The sequence below is a fragment of the Chrysemys picta genome, chromosome 1, assembly GCF_011386835.1.
Source record: "Chrysemys picta bellii isolate R12L10 chromosome 1, ASM1138683v2, whole genome shotgun sequence".
Taxonomy (NCBI): Eukaryota; Metazoa; Chordata; order Testudines; family Emydidae; genus Chrysemys; species Chrysemys picta.
Genome location: NC_088791.1, coordinates 243959696 through 243980426, shown reverse-complemented (window position 1 = coordinate 243980426; position 20731 = coordinate 243959696). Strand labels below are relative to the sequence as shown.

Sequence of the window (20731 nt, the reverse complement as noted above, 5' to 3'; positions counted from 1 at the left end):
TGTCTGACCCCCTGGTGCGGCTCAGGGTGTGAGGGCAGAGAAACAGGAACTGGGTTGTCATAGGGATTTCTTTAACTCTCTACTCCTGGGGGGGAATTTTTTGTGTGATAGGCAGTATGATCATTCTGCAGGTATTTATTTTCCAAATGTTTGAGCAATACTGGAATATTGTGAATTGTTAGTGTAAGGTGGTCGCGGCTCTCTCCCTGTTCGTCAGGGAGGGAGTCCACGCCCCCTCGCTACAATGCCATGGGCGCGACTCAGTTCAGGGGGGAATTAGCCGACAGTTAGTAGGCCCAAGCCTTCAGGCCCGGCAGCAGTTGAGTCAGTGACCCTCAGCAAGGGCAGGCAGCCAAAAATTAAGGGCTCTGGCCTGAAGTCATGCAGAGCAACACAGCAGTCTAGGGAGATCAGCTCTCTTGTGGGGCAGACAGCAAACCCGACTGGTGTCCTCTTGGCCCAAAGGTGGGGAGGCTGCCTCCTCCAGGAGTGAGGTGGCACGGAGGGTAGAAGGACGCAGGCCCACCTGACTCCACTGCGTCCCAGCCCAGGGCCTTAACAGTAGCAGAGTGGTCTGCCACTGGGTCAGCGGGGAATCTGGCCGCAACACACTTGCAGTCAGTAATGCAGCCGAACCCTATTTGGCTTCCCTGGGCTTCTTCCTACACTCCCATTCAGGGAGTACGTGGGTTCTGGGGTGGTTGTTCGTCTCACTGAGGTAAACGGCTAGTGGCAGCTCCAACAGTTCCTCGGTGTCCCTGGTGCCTGGCAGCTCCAGCAGCAGGCCGGGGGAGACCTCCTGCTCCTCTAGCAGCTCTCCTCCAACTGAGTTGGAAGGCCTGCCTTTTATATTTCCAGTTTCTGTCCCACCCCTCTGCTTCTGGTGGGGTGGTCGGAGGTGTCCCAGCTCTGCCTGCTATGGGGTGGTCGCGGCTCTCTCCCCGTCCATAAGGGAGGGAGACCATGCCCTCTCTCTACAATTAGATTATGATGATGAACTGATATACAGCTAAATAAAGATATGCCTAAATGTGAAGTGGCTTGGCCTACCAACTCTATAATTTTTACTTGCCATAGTCTAATTATTGGTGTTTTAATTTTAAATACTTAACATCTTACCCTTGTTTTTCTCTGTAGTATGCTGCAAAAGAGCATCAACAGGCTCTTGATATTCTTGACATGGAAGAGCCAATCAACAAAAGACTATTTGAAAAATACTTGAAGGATGAAAGTGGGTTGAAAGACTCTACCAGTGACTGGGAGATGTCACAATCCTCTGTAGGTAGCATTTTCAAAACATGATGTTTTCATAGTTGAAGAAGAATGTTAATATTATACAGGGATTTATCAGAAAGTAATGTCATTGTTATCTGGTCTTGAAATTGAATGCATGTTCGACTTTTATTATAGGATAATGAATATTTATTCCAGAAGTATTATGTTTTTTCTCCATTTAGTCAGAAATTTATATTACTAGCTGCCTTGATTATTGCTTACATTAAATGATAATCCTGGTTTGTCACTATTACTGGTGTTGTGCAAGTGCTTGCTCAGAATTAATAATTGAGAATTTCTAGGGAGTTCTACATAATCTATTTCAGTTTTAAAATAAATAAATTCTAGGTCTTCCGGATATGAATTGAGCCGTGACAATGTAAACTATCATTTCTTTGTTGGACTGCAGATAAATAACAATAAGGGAATGAACTTCCTCTGCCTTTTAAGTATTTTATTGAGGTGTTAACTCTGTGTAACGGGTTTGCACTCACCTCTTGCGAGCACCCCCTGGCCAAGTGCGTGTGCCTGCACTCTCTCTACCTGTTTGTGGTGGGTCTTCGCTGACTCGGCCAGCTGGCCAAGTCATACACAGTCTGTTTGTGAGATAAAAGCAAAGCAAACCCTTTTTGAGATACAAGTCCAATGGGCCTCTGTAATGTCTCTCTGGTTGTCCATGCTCCGGAATAGAGCAGTGCCCCGGGGCTCCTCCACTGGAGGCAATGTCTTCCCCTCTCAGGGCCTTTCTGGCCATAGCTCTTCAGCTGGGCCACTACAGTTCAGTTCCCCCACTGGAGTCCCGGGCCCACTCACTACTCCGGGTCCCAACCCCGGGACCCTGTAGATAGCAGCTGTCACTGTGTCCCTTTATCTAAGTCGTGCTGCTGTAATTCCCTGGGCTACTTCCCCATCATCCTGTGTTGTGTTCACCATTATCTCAGAGCCTTGTCCTGATGGAGTCCCTGCAATCAGCTCAGGGCTCCTTCTTGCTCTTCCCGGCTTCTGGCAGCACTACCTCATTTGAGGTCCTGCAACTCCCTCAGCCAGCCACACACCATCCATGCTCCTTCAGCTCTAGCAAGGAACTGAACTCACTCTGGCCTTGCAGCTCTTCTTATACTAGCCTGCTGGGCCTTGATTGGCTGGTTCCCCACACAGCTGCTCTAGGCAGCTTGGAGGACCTCTCTATTGCCCTTTTCTGGGGATGGTTGTAGCAGGGCCGCAAGGTCTCCAGCAGGGGGCCTCAGAGCCTAGTACACTCCATCACACACTGACTATGTCTTCATTAGGAATGCAGCAGCACAGCTGCAACTGCACCGCTGTAGCACTTCAGTGTAGGCACTCGCTACAGCGATGGGAGTGGTTCTACCATTGCTGTAGTTAATTCACTTCTTTGAGCAGTGCGGAATTTGCCCCCACACCGCACCCCATGCATGGCCCTACTGGAGCTGTCCCTGTCCCCCCACAACTCTAGAAGTCAAACTATGCTTGTGTAGCTAGGTCAGTGGAGAATTCTTCCATCAACCTAGCACTGTCTACCCCAGGGGTTAGATTGAGTTAACTACATCATGCAAGGGTGGATTTTTCATGACCCTGTGCAACACAGTTATGTTGATCTAACTTTTTAGTGTAGACCTGGCCTTAATCTCTTCATTTCTTCTGTCAATGAGGCGTTGCTTGACTACACTTGAATATTAATTTGGATTAAGGTAGCACGTGAATTTAAAGTGTGAAACTCCAAGTGTAGACAGACCCTTAAATACCAGCATTAAAAATTACTTACCTGCTTGCAGTAGCAAATAGGAAGTTGCCCTTGGGGAACTGGAGTATCACCAGGGGCTGAACCATCAACTTGTCTAGGATTTAAGATTTAATTTTAATTTTGGTTTCAGTGATAATCTTTCAGATGTGAACATAGAACTTGCCATCCTCTTGAGTGACAGACGTAGCTCCACTGCTTCTGGGATTACTCTTAGGTTTCTCAAGAAACACCAGAGTGAAACTGAAAAGTGAAGACAATTTGGGCTGTAATAAAAGAGCTTATCTTCCGAACAGTATAGTAAAATTAGTGCTCTCTTTAGTAACCCTCAAGGGCTCTTGTTTGAATTATTGCATATCAGTCTACTTATTTTTGTCATGTATTTAACCAGTTCTTGTTTGGCTGTAGACAGCTTAATGTAGTATTCATTTTGGTTTTAGATTATTAGTAACATGTTATATATCAAGGCAATAAAAACCAGATTCCATCATATATTAAATGCTTTTTACTTTTCAGGTAGTCCATTTCATCTGTGCTCAAAACCAAATTACATACATTGATTCAGTGTCTGACCTCCAGCCTTGCTTTTCCATCACTAGATCAAGAGTTCTATTTGCCTTTTGCGAGGAAAGATCTATGATGCTCTGGATAATAGAACCCTGGCAACGTACAGCTACAAAGAAGCCTTGAAGCTTGATGTTTACTGCTTTGAAGCATTTGACCTTTTAACATCACACCATATGCTAACGGCACAAGAAGGTTTGGATTAGCAGTGTTTGTTTCTCAAATATAAATGAAATTATCTCCAGTTTCACATACATTTTTGTCCAGTAGATAAAAGTCAGAGTAATCAGTTTAAAATTATTTTGAAAGAATATTACATGCCCAAATATTAGCAACTCTTTGGTTATATTAAATGGGCAAAAACTGTTAATCATTTAAGCTGTAGGTTTCAGCGAAAAATAATCATCACTGTTGGGCACAACCAATGAGGGTATGACCACTGGGTCTCATAAACTGACAATCAATCAAATCTGCCAGGCGCTAGGAGCAAAATAAACCCAGCCCTTCCACCTCCTAACCAGCACCTCCTGCAGCTCCAGTGCTCCCTACTCGGAGTTAGCAGCCTTTTTTTAGGTGATCTCTTTTGAAGCAAAAAAGGATTGTGGGATTTGGGTTGCTTATGGCAAGAAACCACAGTTGGATTTGGCATTATGGATGCCAAACTGTTGTGAATCCTTTCTTTAGACAACATCTTGCATTTCAGTGAACAACCTTAGCTTACAGTGTAAGTATAAAACGGTAGGCTGTGGTACTCCATCTTTATGTTAACTTTAATTTAGAATTGTAGAAAGAGAGGGACTGAAAACAAAGAGGATTCAGTCATTTACTTCCATATCTCTCAATATTATCATAGCAGAGTGCAGTTAGTCACTTTTGGTGTATTTATGATATGCTGTTTTCTTTGTGGTATTGGGGTGGACATCACAAAACTTCACAGCCTTTGCATTCAATGAAAATCAGTTATTTACAACTTGTTGACATTTTTTTTTTGTTTACTTCAAACAGTTTACCTCAGGTTCATATTTTTTTAATTTACACAGAAAAAGAGCTTCTTGAATCTCTACCTCTTGGTAAACAGTGTACAGAAGAAGAACAAGAATTGCTTCATTTTCTGTTTGAGAACAAACTGAAAAAGGTAAAAATCTGATTAATCCTATGGAAATCTTGACTTCAGATGTAAGTATCATATACAACTGTTTAGCTTCAAAGATATAATTTAAAAATTCTTTTATGGTTTTGATTGTGTTATAACCAAATTGCCATTATAGCTCTCCATTAATAGAAGCATGTAACAATTTCATATTCATTTCCTTTAATGTATGTTATAGCCTTACTTAATGGAAATCTCTAATTCTGGCTGACTTAAAATGCATTACTTCCAAAATGTTTTTTTCTGGAGATAAAAATGTAGCATAGGCCAGCATGGAACAGTTAGTGCTATGACACTCACAGCATTGCGTCCCATTTTATATCATATTTATGTTACAATTATGTTTTTCAGTATAATAAGCCAAGTGAAACAATAATTCCTGAATCTGTAGATGGTCTTCAGGACAATCTGGATGTAGTAGTGTCCTTAGCTGAAAGGCATTATTATAACTGTGACTTCAAAATGTGCTACAAGCTTACTTCTGTGTAAGTACATGAAGCAACTTTGATATTTATTTGAAATTTCATTTTGCTACTTTTCAGATGGCATGCAGAAATAAATTCTGTATAATCACAAGTTCACCCAAATATATTATTGACTCAGTTGTTTAATGTATATTTTGCAAGCGAATATCTCATCTACAATAAACATGCAGTTGACTCTAGCATTTGGTGTTGTAAAAGTACCTCTGTTTTACTGCTTGGCACAAAGCAAAATACTTGGGCTTTATATAATGCTGCTTTATGTTAACCCCTACATTTTTCCAGGTGAGTACTCTTAATATATTGGTCTTATAAAATGAAGGTTTGAAAGTTTTAACTTTTATTTTAAAATATAATTAATCTTTTGGTTGGCCAAACCAAGCCAAGACATTGCCAAATGGGATACAACTTTGAGTCCAGTACTGGCAAGGTTTGGGAATACTGCATAGGCGTAATACTAAGCCCTGTTGGGACGTGCAGCACCTGGAGTGAATCGTGGCTGCACTGAGGCAAATAGCAAGGCTCCTACTGACTTCAGTGGAGCCAGGATTTCACCCCTTGTGTTCATTTTCTAACACCCTCTTCCCACCCGTCACACCACTCAACATGAGGATGCATGATCCACTCCTCAGGGATTTGTCCACCTGCCCTTTGTCAGAAGGAGAGTTGTGACAGATTCTTGAGCCTTTGTGGTGGGAGTCTCCTCAGAAGTCTGAATCCTTGCAAAATTTTGGGCTTCCTACAGTGAAAGACTCTGGGACATTTTAGGGGCATTAAATGGGCATTTTCCATGCTCTCAGATATTTGAAAAAAGGAAACTAAACCGTTGCAGCTTGAAACATGGTCATGGGGTTTCCCTTTTCAGTGAGTGGAATCTAAAAATAGTGCTTTTGATGTAAGGAATTCTGTAGAACAATTCTGCATCCCTGTTCACAAGAGAGATGGTTATCATGATGCAAGGTCATTTGAGGAGGGCAGAGAGTAAAGGGGAATATATTAAGGTTTCTTATGTTCCAGCCAGAGCTTGTGGGTCCTACAGGATGGATGGACAGAAAAATACATAGTCTGCATTCATTTGGTAGCTAAGTGTGAAACAAATATAGTGCATTCAGTTTTCCTAATGTCTGTTCAATCTGTCAGAATTTCTTGTTAATTTATCTGTTTAGCTAAATCAGTTCTAATTGTTCTGTTGTGTGGTTAGACTTTATTATGCTATCAGGGAATGACCACTTGTGAAGAGATCATGATTACCCTTTATCTGTCTGGGGATTTGGCCTGCTTTGAGCAGGGGTTTGGACTAGATGACCTCCTGAGGTCTCTTCCAACCCTGATATTCTATGATTATAGATTGATTAAAGTGCTAATTGCTCACTATATAATATGTTATAACAGTAATCTGTCTCCAAATCAATTAAATGATTTTAACAATTTATTTTATAATAATCCTTCCTGTTTCTGTATTTTTAGAGTAATGGAAAAAGATCCTTTCCATGCCAATTGTTTACCTGTGCACATAGGGACACTTGTGGAGCTGAATAAAGCAAATGGTGAGAAATATTATTGACTAATTTTGTAATATGATTAGAGTCAAATATAGATTTTTATTTTTAAAGGATACTTAGTTTATTTTCCTGCTGTCTTTAGGGTAGCCTCTAAAAATAAAACCAAGATTTCCCCACAACTCTTAGATTTGAACTAGCAAGAAATATCTGACCCTCTGCATGTAGTTTCCACTGGGTGGCCATAAAGAGGAAGGGAAAAGGAAAAAAAACCCTCACAACAGGGATTTGGAGAGCTGCACAGGGAAGAGAACTCATGTAAATGATTGTCCTGTACCCTTTATCAGTCTTCTCTGTGTCTTATCCCTTGGGCTATGCAGCCAATGAGTCACTATTGTGAGCCAACCTATTATTGCTTAAGTTCTGACATGTTTTCAACAGCCTAGTGTTCAAACAATGAAAGAAAATGTATTTTAAACAAATATAGAGGGAAATTTTCAAAAGTGGCTACTTGGAACCACAAAATACATAAGCATATGTATTGTGTATGCCAGAAGTTTTCAGACTTCCATAGTGTGAACTTCATCTTAATAGAGAGTATTTCACAAGCTGCCTCCTGTCTCATTTACAATCACATAGATCTCGTCTCCTTTCAGTTAAGATGCTGTTCACAAGTACTCAACATCCCTGTGGCAACTACAACAGTAGTGTAGCTTAGACATCTGATTCTTGTTTCCAGCTGTTTGTACAGTCATCTATGCTCTTTCCAAAGAAGAACTTGGAGGTCTTTGGAAACAGCTGGATATGAGACTGAGGAGCCATCATCAAATGACATGCAGTCTCTCAATGGACGACAGTTTGGGAAATGCTGGCGCAAATGCTGGCATTTATGTGTATGAGTGGGCCATTAAAGGCTTGTGTGAACAGATAGCTAGTGTGTGCCAAGTTGGGGCATAAATCTACAACACAGGAGTGTGCTGCGTACTAAGTAGCCATATGGACCATGCACTAAAAGTTTCCTAGTGCGTTTTGATCTACTCCTCTTTGGAATGGGAACATTTACTGCATGGTAGCAGAGTCCACCTGGCTAGTTAGTGCCAGCTTACTTAAATGCTGTAGAATTACATCCCAGCTTGTCGCGTGCTAACTCTCTAGACAAGTCCTTAGTGTGCTAACCCTTGTTTGTGTACAATAGGTGTGCTCGCAGATTTTGCAGTTGCAATATAGTCAGCCATTTTCAAAAATGTAGCCCGCAGTCTTGTTTTTCTACAAGTATGTCTTGAGCCAACTTTTTTTTTTTTTTTCATAAAACATGAGGTATATTGCAAACAGTATCTCTTTATGTTGAAGAGCATTATCATGGAGCACAATAGTTTATATACTTTGTGCCAAAAACATGCATTATGCCCTCACACAGTATGCAAAATGTAGTGTGATTTCTTGTTACACCGCATAAGCTTTATCATCAGAGAACTGTTTGATTTCTTAAAGTAATTAAATGATGATAAAAAAAAATTTCAAACTTTACTAAGTAGCACCATTTTTACCAAAAAAAGTAAGAACTCTAGATTCAATTGTTTAACTTTTTTAGCTTTTATTTTTGAGCGTATTTTATTATATTAATTTTGAAGCAACATTTCTGAAGTTTTAAGTTAGTTCGTGCTATCAAGGTTCCAATTAGAGGCAAACCAACATAGTTAGTTATTTTTAGTTACAGGCAGATTAACTTTTGAGTTTTTGATGTATTTTGCAAGACTTTTGAAAATGTAAACGTAGCAATCTGTATATATTGTACCGTTCATAACTGTATTTAGAACATAAGAATGGCCATGCTGGGTCAGATCAATGTTCCACCTAGCCCAGTATCCTGTCGTCTGACAGTGGCCAGTGCCAGGTTCTGTGGAGGGAATTCTAAGTTGCTTTAAAGATACTGAAGCATTTAAACTGGGATTTTCAAAGGTATCTAAGAAAGTCAGGTTTACAGTTCACATTCTCTCATATACCCTTCACAAACCAATTTTTGTTGTTTAAATGCAAAATAACTGAATATTCTAGTGTTTCAAATTTTGAAAAAAAGATGAACATGTAAAAGGTAAAATTATTTTTAGTATCTATCTTTAAAGAGTGGAATATTTGAGTTTATATACTAATTTGCAATTTGTAATATGAGATGATTTAGCACTACTTTAGAAAATTGTATTGGCCAAAATATGTGTTAGTGTTTGACATGCTTTAATTTTCTTTCTTTTTTTCATCCATACAGAGCTATTCTATCTTTCTCATAAATTGGTGGATTTGTACCCAAATAATCCTGTAAGTTGTTATAGGTCCCTATAGTGTGTGTTCCTCCAGCTTTGCATAAGTAAAAGCAACAGAAATTGTAATTTAATAATCAGTTTGAACAACCAGAATTCAGACTCGGGAAATGATAGTGTGGAAATAGTTAATTTATTTCTTTTTTTGTCCTGTACCATAATTTGATTAAATTTACAATCCATTTAGAATAAAAATTATTTCTTAATATAAAATATATTCAGTTTGTAGAATTTGCCACTGATGGAGGTCATGAAAACAGGTACTCCAGCTAGATTTAAAAAAAGATAGATCATTTTACAATTATTAACACTATTATTTTAGCTTGAGTAACTAAAAGATAATGTCGTGCTTCTGAGTATAAAATGATTATCTGCAGCAGGCATGGAGGAATTTTCCTCCCATATTCAGAAGTATTACATAACTGACATTCCTTCAACATTTTATATTGGTGAGAGTCTTCTGATGCTCCAAAAGATGGTGTGGCTAAGAAGTTTAAAACCCTTTGTGTAAAAAATAATTGATTTAATCACTTAAAACTCCATTCTCCCTTATTGGGGAGATATGTGCAAGAAAAACATTTTCCCCACTTCATAGAATTGTTCCCATTGCTTTTTGAATAGATAACTGAAAAGGCATTGTCTTTTAAAACGTCAAACTTGGCATCAATGATTTTTAGACGTTTGAATAAGTTTGTTTTATAAACAGTGTTCTGATAGTTTGAAAATTGGTGTACTATGCACACCGTTCACTGCTTACTACCAACTTTAACAGTGCATAGAGATAGTGTTCCACCTATGTGCTGGAATCTACACATACATGATTGGGCATGTGACTAGGTACATTGAAATAAATACAGCTTCATGTATTCAGCGAATACTCTTTCAACTAAGCACATAACCTGTGCAAATATAAGAACTATTCAAATAAACACAATGTGTGGAGAATGTCCCATCATCACTGGTATCGGTGAATTTAAAATACATTTATTTTGTATGTTTCTATGAATCTGAGTTGCATTTGTTTGATTTGTAGGCAGACAATATTTATTATTGGATCAAAGTCTGATGGTGAAAGAGTCAAGCTTACATAGGGCTCCTCTTCAGCTCTGAGTAAGCTCGAAATCTTGTCCTTTGCCAACAGACGTTGGTCCAGTAACAGATATTACCTCATCAACCATGTGTCTCTAATATCCTGGGACCAACACAGCAAACAACTTTCTTTGATTGCGTGATTGATCATAGTTTTCCTCTTTTTTAGAAAACAAATCTAATGTTAATTAAATTTTAGATTAGTGGGTTTTTTTTTTTATCTGCTCAGAATTCAAAGTCCTCCTTTAGAGTGACAATTGCATAATTCTACATGTCGGATGCAAACTTCCACCCAATGCTGTCAATTTCCAGGAACCTTCTGCCCTTCCAGATGGCGCAAATGCTCCCCTTCTGGTAATTAATATTTGAGGCTGAGTTTAGAATTTCCTGACTGGCTTTTGTGTGGCTAGTTGCAGATGTGTAAGGGACCTTCAATCTGTGCCTGGAAAACTTTTCTTCTTGGTTTTTAATTTGAGAAAAATAAAATGTTTTAGATGGATAGTCTTTAGGTAACGTCAGCCATTGGAATGTTACTCCCAGAAATGGAAATGGCTTTCTCTGTGGATATCAGATAACAACCTGTCTCCATATTCTGTCTCTATTTCATCTATTATTATGTCTGAAGTTTTTTAGCATACTCTTGTTGTCAGTGTAAGTTCAGCTGTCTGCCATCTGGGCAGAGTACTCTCCTATTGACAAATGGAAAGTATTCAGCCATCCTAGTCTCACAACTTTTCTCAAAGGGCTGGATAATGCTTTTTCACTAGTTATGCCTTTCAAAAAATCTGTCCAAATATGTGATTTCAACATAATGCTGACATAGTTAATGGATGCACATTTTGAACCTTTGAGAGACTGTTTTATTGTGATTGTCGCTGTACATAACACTTTTAATCACAAGTACTTCTGAGAGAAGAGTGAGTGAGCTGAAGGCTTTGATGGCTGATCCTTCATTCACTATATTTCTTGGGACAATATTGCATTGTGTGCTCCTTCATAATTCTTGTCTAAAATAATGTCTGATTTCCAGCTAAATCAGACTATTAATCTCTCATCCTTATTTCAAAAACATTCTCATCCATGGGGAAATTAGTTTGGATGTTCTTGATGTCAGCTTTGAATTTCTGTTTGTCTAGTATCAGGGTACGGAGGAAGCCATCAGAACTTTTTGTAGCTTTGTAAATGGAATGGCATTTCTACTCAAAACCTGTTGAAAGGGGTTAGATTATGCAATGAGTAAGGCTAAGATTATGTCACAGAGGTCATGGAAGTCACAGATTCTGTGACTTCCAGAGATCGCCGTGACGTTTTCCGCTTCTGCCCTGGGGCAGCAGGACTGAAGCTTTCAGCTAGTAAGGGCCTGCAGCTCCCAGCCACAGCCGGAGGTGGCAGGGGACCCCCAGAGCCATAACAGCAGTGGTTTCTGGACTCTCCACCTTCCCATTTTGTCCCAGTTATTTTTAGTAAAAGTCAGGAGCAGGTCATGGGCTACCCTGAAATTTTGTTTATTGCCCGTGACCTGTCTGTGACTTACTAAAAATAACTGACAAAATCTTAATCTTAGCAGTGAGACATGGCAGGGGTGATAGTACTTAAGTCTTAAGGCTCACTCTCCTGAGGCTAAGCCAGATGACCTGATTCCATAACAGAAAACTGCAGTGCTGCTATTTGCAATTTTGTTCATATCTATGCAGCACTATTCTTTTTGACTTGGAGCATAGAGCTGATGCTTGCTTTAGAAGGACTACTTTGGAATCCTTGTTTAATTAGAATTTCTCAACCAACATTAATGGGGAAATAGTATAGTTAGACTTCCTCCAATGAGAGTATGCAAAGGAAACTTTGAGGATGAAAGAAAGGGTACTTACTAGTAATTGATTCTTCAAAAATGTTGATTCTGCATATTCATACTACTTGCTCACCTATCCTCTTCCTTGGAATTCTGCTTTCTTAATAATTTTGGGCTTTAGCGGAAGGAACTGAGACAGTGATTGGGACTTCTCTGGTTTCTTATAACCTCTGCTTTGCATGTTCGAGGATGCATTCCCAGCAACCATTGCTTTTCTAAAAGATTCCTGAGGCTTGGTGCCAGGGTATATCCCATAACTGAAAACATGAGGTGGCACACTTACACTAGTGGTCCTTATGAGCATGTTGAATTATAACCTTTAGTTATTACTAAGTCTGGTTCTTGCAGTGACTGTAACTGCCACCACATTTAACACATACAAAAAGGTGCTCTTTCTATTCTGTTCAGTTATAATGTTGATTGAATTGTTGTAATTTGTACATTGTGTAACACAATTCTGTTGTTGCATCTGAATTGAGGGTTCATTGAACCTGTTAAAATATCAATGAATATGTTATGATTTCATTGTTATATATTGCTAACCTCTTAGGTAAGACAGTTAGGATATATACTTGATGTGCATGTGCAGAGGCCACTTTTCCAAGAAAGTCAGTTGAGATGTTCAAGCCTTAAAATTTTTTTGAAATTAAAATAAAATGAATTCATGTCATAAACTAAGTACTTACAAAATTCCTTCTCTTTCTCTCTTCCTTTTTCAAACACTGAGGGCTGGTCTACACTGAAAAGTTACATTGATATAGCTACGTTTCTCAAGGGTGTGAAGAATCCACATCCTCGAGAGTCGTAGTTAAACCGACCTAATCCCCGGTGTAGACAATGCTAGGTTGACAGAAGAATTCTTCTGTTGGCCTACCTACTGCCTCTGGGGGAGGTAGATTATCTACAGCAATGGGAGAACCCCTCCCATCACTAGATAGTGGCAATGTCTACACTACAAACTTTGGTTGATGCAAGTTACACCGGCGTAAAGCTGCTGCATTTAGTGTATCACTTGTGCATGTGCATACTTGGCTCCTTGTGTCGGCACTGAATGCGCTCACCATGAGTGCTTATGTCAATGCACAGCGTGGTGCACCATGGGTAGGTATCCCAGTATGCAACTACCCTCCTGCACACTGTATTTTGGGAAGTTTTAGCAGCACATGATGGGCAGAAATGAGTTGCACATGGTGACTGGGAGCAAGGGGTCAACTTTCCAGTGTGCAACGGTTTCCATCCCATAATGTCATCCATATCTCATAATTTTTCCATCTTTTTTAAAAATCCCATGAACCCATGTGGCCTTTCTCCTTTCAAAGGATGGCAGACAGAAAACATGGAACCTGCACAGCTCTGCATTATTGTCATAAGCATTCCAAGCACAGGACCCATGATCCTGCAGTATTTCCAGAGCCATAAGAGCAACAGAATCAGCAGGGAACATGACGATTTCTTGAAGGGTAGATTGCCGTGGGACATAGTGAGAACCAATTCAAGGTCGTTGATGGCATTCCCAGAGCAGCTGCTGCTGCTGGAACACTGCTCCTGGCCCAAGAAAGAAGCACTGACTGGTAGGATCAAATTGTTATGCAGGCTTGGGATGATGAGCAGTGGCTGCATAACTTTCGAATGCACAAAGCCACATTCCTAAATGCTGAGTTCACCCCAGCCCTTCAGCACTGGGATGCAGGATGAGAGCTGCACTGACAGTGGAGAAGCAAATGGTGATTGCGCTGTGGAAATTGCGATGCTGGATTGCTACCGCTCAGTGAGAAACCATTTTGGAGTTGGAAAATCCACTGCCTGGGCTGTTGTCATGCGAGTGTGCAGGACCATTAATAATTTCCTACTACACAGGATTTGTGCCTCTCAGCAATGTGCAGGACATCGTGGATGGATTTGCAGCAGTGGGGTTCCTAAACTGCAGTGGCTCAGTAGATGGCACACACAACCCTATTTTGGCACCACGCCATCTTTCCACAGTGTATATCAACAAAAAGGGCTAATTTTCTTTGGTTATGCAAGCATTGTTGCATCACTGAGGATGCTTCACCGACATCAGTTTTGGCTGCTCAGGGAAGGTGCATGATGCTCACATCTTTAAGAACACAAGACTGTTCAGAAAGCTGCAAGCAGAGACTTTCTTTCCCAACCAGCAGATTACCATTGGTAATATTGAAATGTCAGTAGTGATCAGTGATCCTGATCCTAGCGTACCCCTTGCTCCCTTGGCTCATGAAGCCAGATACTGGCCACCTCGACAGCATCAAGGAAAGATTCAACTACCGGCTCAGCAAGAGCAGAACAACAGTTGAATGTGCTTTTGGTAGATTGAAGGGACGCTGTTGTTTACTCACAAGATTGGATCTCAGTGGAAAAAAAACTTGCAATAGTTATAGCTGCCTGCTCCGCATAGTATCTGTGAAACAAAGGGGGGAAAGTTACTGCTGGGTTAGAGGATGGAGTTAGAGCTGCTACCTGCCGAGATTGAACAGCCAAACACAAGGACTATTAGAAGAGCTCAGCACAGAACTGTATGGCTCAGGGAGGCTTTTAAAGACCGCTTTAACACTGAGCCACAGTAATATGTTGTGGTCTGCTGTGCTCTACCTGGCCTTGCTGTTTTGAGGCCTGTTAGGAATTGTGTGGTGCTTGCTTTATATCTATGAATATAACACTGTCAATGCACCTATTAATTTTGCAGTGCTTGCTGTACATTTATGATCATTACACTGTTTGTCATGGATCCTAATGATTGTCACACTGTACTGTAACAAGTGATTAGGTGCTTTCAGAATTGCTAAGCACTCTGCAGCATACGTTGTGAATTAATAAAGATAAATTATTTTCCAAATAATAGACTTTTATTCAGTAAGAAAACCAGTGCAAAATAAAAATGGTGCAATTTAAAATCCAATACATTAAACATGCAATAAATTAATGGAACAGAATTTAACAAGGGATTGCTTATGTCCACATACGGCAACTATGGCTTTCACAGGTCAGTGTGCGTGAAGCTGTGGTTGTCCTTAATGTCCCCCTGGGATAGAGTGGTAGGAGGAGGGATGCAGCCCCTGATAGCATGTGGAATGTTGAGGCGGTATGAAGGGTGGTGCTTTACAGGAATTCTCCATGGATTGCTAAGTGAGACAAGAGTCTGCAGCATCTGTGTTTGGTGCCAGAGAAATCCCATTATGTCCTGGTACATCTCCCTCTTATTTTCCTGCTGGGACTCCTAGGCCTTTCTCCTGTCCACTCTTTCCTTCTCCAGGCGTCTGCAATATTCACCTTCCAGGCTCTTTTGCTAATAGCCTGATAAAGCACTGTCTTGAAGTACCTCATTGAACATGGTATCCAGAGTCCTCTTCTTTCTCCTCCTTATCTAGCTCAGGTGTTCTGTGCGTGTGGAGGGGGAATCCCTCAAAACCGCAGTGGCAGCAGCTGTAGATAAAACACAGAGATATAGTCATAACAGAAAGTGAAAGTTATGATTCAGAACTCCCTTCACTTGCTCCCCTAAAGTTTTAAACAAGACATGCTTATTAACACTTCTGCTTCGGAGTGCTTGTGCATGGTCCAACTCTCAGCACCAGCCATGGTGTATATACCCTGCCAGGGGTGAGGGAAATGAGGAGGGAATTGCTCTGTTGCATTCAACTGAGTATAGGGCAGTGGTACTGAATACGGGTACCATTTTCCACAGGCAGTGGGGATTTTAGCTGATATCTTACTCTTGAGGGAAACAAGGGCACAGGGAGCACAGCTGCTGCTGGTGTCCCGAAGCTGCCCAGGCGCGTATGTTGCTAGCCTGCATATTGCAATGGTGCTATCGAAGCCATCACTGACTGGCATGGGAAGGTGTCCTGTTGTGGAGAAAGAAACCTTCAGGAGAGGATTGGAAAGTAGCTTCACAAAAGCTCCATTGAGAGCTCTGAAGAGGAGTCAAGGGATATTTCTGTGTATATAAACTGCTCTGCATGGCCCCCTGCCTAACTGTACAGGAGAATGAAAAGCAGATAACGCTACCTCTCTTCGTTATATCACCTATCACCTCTTGCAAGAGTAAATTAATGAAAAGTCAATAGCTGTAACTTGTTAATTTCAGGGTGCCATCAGTACATCATTGCAATGGAAATACAATTACACATCTGATATTCCTGCCAGTGCTCGACTGCTGGGACTGACTGGACTGCGGTAGAGTCTCAAACAGGTCCTGGCTCGTGGCATAGATGGACCCCCCCGGTTCCATGTCCCCAATTCCCCTCACTGTTCATGCCAGTGGCCTGTGGCTTGGCCTCCTTGGAAGTATCCACAGTGGTGGTGGGATCTCTGCCAAATATGGCATGCAGCTTTTTGTAAAAGCAACAGGTCTGCGGCACAGCATTGGAGTGACTGCTGGCCCGCCTGGCTTTCTGATATGCCTGACTCAGATCCTTTTGCGTTCACACACCACTGCTGCTGGTCCCTGTTGTACCACTTCTCCTGCATCCCCCATGCAATCTGCTCATAAACATCCATGTTTCTATGGCTGGTCTGTAGCTGTGCTTGCACAATCTCTTCTTCCCACAGGCCCAGATCTAATATCTCCCGTCTGCTCCAAGCCGGAGTGCATCTGGAGCATGAAGCCAGCATGGTTAGCTTGGCAGTTGCACACAACAATGGGGAGCTGCTAAATGTGCTTGCCAAGCTCGACAATCAGGAAAAGACATTACAAAAAATTGCAGGGCTTTAAAGGGGAGGCAGGCCTTCTAGTCTCTGTGATCCCTGGGCAGTGTAGTTCACAATTATGACCAGAGTGGTCAGTATCTGGCATTGTGGGACAGGTGCTGGAAGACTGTTAGGGTCAACATAAATAACGCAGTATCTGCATTCTCGCTGCATCGATCTGAGTACATGGCTCAGTGCTGCTTGGGGAGATGGTGTTACTGTGTTGCTGTAGCAGGGCACTTGCAGCGGAGGGAGGCAAATTTAAGCATAGACACATGCACAGCTGGGTCAACGCAAGATGGCTTATGTCAAATTAACCTTGTAGTGTAGACCAAGCCTAAGCATCTACACTGAAGTGCTACAGCTAAATGTAGTCATAGCCTAAGAGAGTATTCAAAGACATCAGTGGCAAATGACTGTTGGCGTTAGTTAAGTGCTTAGTACTCATTGAAAGTGATTTGCAATTGGTGCCTTTGAATACCACCCTGTAAATCTTCGACCAAGTTATAATAGTTGGGAGAAAAATAGAATACATTCAGGATTATTTTTCCCTCCTTTTCATTTTTTCTAAGGGCTAGTCTGCACATGAAGTTTTCCTTTTAACTCCATGTGTGGCCCTCTTCTTCCATGTATAAACATAGTGTCTTAACTCATTTTGAGCCCTATTTTAGGTTTTAAATGGATGAGTTACAAAACATTCAAAACTGTTTATAGTGGAAATAGTTCTAGCTATGCTAATAGATGCTGCTATAATAATTTGAAACTCTGAGAGTGATGACTTCAGGCAAAATATTGTAACTTCTCTGAATGCTCTCTGTTCCCTGTCCTGTATCATTATTTGTAGATATATCATTTTCGTCATCTGCTGTACTCTTAGTATTGTTCTTTTGACATTGATGTTTAGGTCTCATGGTTTGCGGTAGGATGTTATTATCTCATGGTCGGTCACAAAAATGAACATGCCAGAAGATATCTCAGGTAAAAGCTTAATTTCATATCCAATAATATTAGATTTATTATTGTGTTGCTTATGACTTGTTAGGTCAATATTATTCAGGATTTAATTTTCAAATAAAGAATAGTTAACTATAAAAGTATTACACAAGAGCTGTTCATTGTAAATAAATGTAATTACAGAAACCTAGGAATCCTGGCTGCTGTATGTCCCCTGTGTTTACCCTTTCTTTGATATGGCAATTAGATACGGCAATCCTTTGATATGGCAATCAATCAAAAATGTTTTGTTACAAACTGGCCTCATATGGGGGATATAGTCACCCTCCCATTGCAAATGAACCCAGTCACTGGGTCCCATGTGCTTCTAACTGGTTCTAATTTTAGTGGTGCTCTGGAACTCTAGAGCATACTTTCAAGCTTAGACATCTTGTCTGATGAAAATAACAAAGGCCTGAGATGCATCTTCCCCATCTCTGATGTCACTTCTTCTGTGAGTCTGAAATGTATCAGTGTTTCAGCCTCCTCTTTCCTTCGTGTCTTTCTTGTGGTGATGGTTGGCTCCGTTCACAGAGTCTCTGCTCTTAAATAGGGCCTCAATCTCTGTGCCATGTGCTGAAATTGAGAAGCTCCAGACACTCCAGTCATGCTTGCCCCCTTCTTGTGGGCTCTTGTGTATGGACACTATTGTTCCATGGCTATGGGTCAGTAGTTGGCAGATGATGACCCTAAATTGCAGTTTTGATGGCTTTTTGGTGACAGTCCTTCAAAGAAGTGTCAAACACTTTCTTTCCCAGGCAGGGCAGCTGTCTGGAATGGAGAATAATAGGCTTGCCTTAGGCAAGCCCAGACTTTTGCAGTCACATAGGCAATATTTCCACCCACAGACTATGTCTACACTTACAAGCTTACAGAGGCACAGCTGTATTGGTACTGCTGTGTTATGCCGATGGGGGAGAGCTCTCCCGTCGACCTAATAAAACCAGCTTAATGAGTGGCGGTTGCTATGTCAGCGGGAGAGCATCTCTTGACGATATAGTGCTGGTGCACGTGAGCGCTTATGCCAGCAAAACATATGTTACTTGGGTGGTTTTTTTCAAATCCCTGAGTGACAAAAGTTTTGCAAACATAAGTGCTAGTGTAGACATGGCCTAACTACAACAGAAACTTCATAATTTGACATTACCATTTTCCACTTTAACATGTTTAACATTGTTTATACTGCATGAATAGAGAGAGATTTTGTAATATAATGTAGTTGTTTTTCTGTTTGCTTTTTGTTGGTGTCTTTACTTTAAGATTTACGTGTAGATATAAAAACCATATACCTCTTTTGCATGCATTCACACCATTAAATTTAGTTCCTTGCAGTAAGGATTTAGTTCCTCAATTTACCTTTGGTGTTTCACTATGCACACTTAACAACACTATCTAAATAATATAGTTTAGAAATTTGCTAAAATCAGTTTAGAAAATGAGAATAATACATTCTCTTAAATGTCAAATAATGTGTGTCAAAAGATAAGCTTTCACCAGTATGATAATCGTTTAGAGACAAAGTTCTTTATTAAACACTCATTAGTTTACTACAAATTTATTAAATATATACATGAGTACACAGACTATTTATACTTCAGCAGGCTTACTGCTTAAGTGTTCCAATAAGAGGAATATAATGAATTTCAGATGTAGTTATAATGTGTTGGTCTGATTTTGTGTGTGTGTGTGTGTGTGTTTTTTAGCAAAGCCACTACACTTGAGAGAACCTATGGACCAGCTTGGATAGCATATGGACATTCATTTGCAGTTGAGAGTGAACATGACCAAGCAATGGCTGCTTACTTCACAGCAGCACAGCTGATGAAAGGGTATGTCAAACGTAGACTATGCCATTTTATATATATTTTTTTCATTGATAAAAATATACTTAAGACAATAACTCAAATGGAAACTTCAGTACCAGGCAAACTAGTTGAAACTACAGTAAAGAACAGAATTATCAGACACTTAGATGAATATGATTTGTTGGGGAAGAGTTGACATGGTTTTTGTAAAGGGAAATCATGCCTCATCAATCTACTAGAATTCGTTGAGGGAGTCAACAAGCATATGGACATGCGTGATCCAGTAGATACAATGTACTTAGATTTTCAGAAAGCCTTTGACAAGGTCCTTCACCAAAGGCTCTTAAGCAAAGTAAGCTGTCATAGGATAAGAGGGAAGGTCCTATCATGGATCAGTAACTGGTAAAAAGATAGGAAACAAATAGTATGAATAAATGGTCAGTTTTCAGAATGGGGAGAGGTAAATAGTAGTGTCCCCCAGGGGTCTGTACTGGGACCAGTACTGTTCAACATATTCATAAATGATCTGGAAAAAGGGGTAAACAGTGAGGTGACAAAATTTGAGGATGATACAAAACTACTCAAGATAGTTATGTCCAAAGCAGACTGTGAAGAATTACAAAAGGACCTCACAAAACTGGGTGACTGGGCAACAAAATGGCAGATGAAATTCAATGCTGATAAATGCAAAGTAATGCACATTAGAAAACGTAATCCCAACTATAAATATAAAATGATGGGGTCTAAATTAGCTGTTATCACTCAAGAAAGAGTTCTTGGAGTCATTATGGATAATTCTCTGAAAACATCCACTCAATGTGCAGCGGCAGTGAAAACAGCTAACAAATGTTGGGAATCATTAAGAAAGGGATAGATAATAAGACAGAAAATATAATATTGCCTCTCTCTAAATCCATGGTATGCCCACATCTTGAATACTGTGTGCAGATGTGGTCGCCCCATCTCAAAAAAAATATATTGGAATTGGAAAAGGTTCAGAAAAGGGCAACAAAAATTATTAGGGGTAAGGAACGGCTTCCATATGAGGAGAGATTAAAAAGACTGGGACTTTTCAGTCTGGAAAAGAGACGGCTAAAGGGGGATATGATAGAGGTCTATAAAATCATGACTGGTGTGGAGAAAGTAAATAAGGAAGTGTTTTATACTCCTCATAATGCAAGAACTAGGGGTCACCAAATGAAATTAATAGACAGCAGGTTTAAAACAAAAGAAAGTGTTTTTTC

At 40.4% G+C, this 20731-nt stretch overlaps 1 protein-coding gene across 1 annotated transcript in view; it reads left to right on the top strand.

The window, feature by feature from the left end:
• Window positions 1-20731, top strand: part of CDC16 (cell division cycle 16) — a 68184-nt gene that overhangs the window by 9179 nt on the left and 38274 nt on the right. The window contains exons 5-12 of the mRNA XM_005295917.5: window positions 1138-1278; window positions 3634-3793; window positions 4639-4733; window positions 5100-5233; window positions 6698-6777; window positions 8993-9042; window positions 17594-17667; window positions 19386-19511. Of these exons, the coding sequence (XP_005295974.1) occupies window positions 1138-1278; window positions 3634-3793; window positions 4639-4733; window positions 5100-5233; window positions 6698-6777; window positions 8993-9042; window positions 17594-17667; window positions 19386-19511 (860 nt within the window). The remainder of the gene's footprint in view (window positions 1-1137; window positions 1279-3633; window positions 3794-4638; window positions 4734-5099; window positions 5234-6697; window positions 6778-8992; window positions 9043-17593; window positions 17668-19385; window positions 19512-20731) is intronic.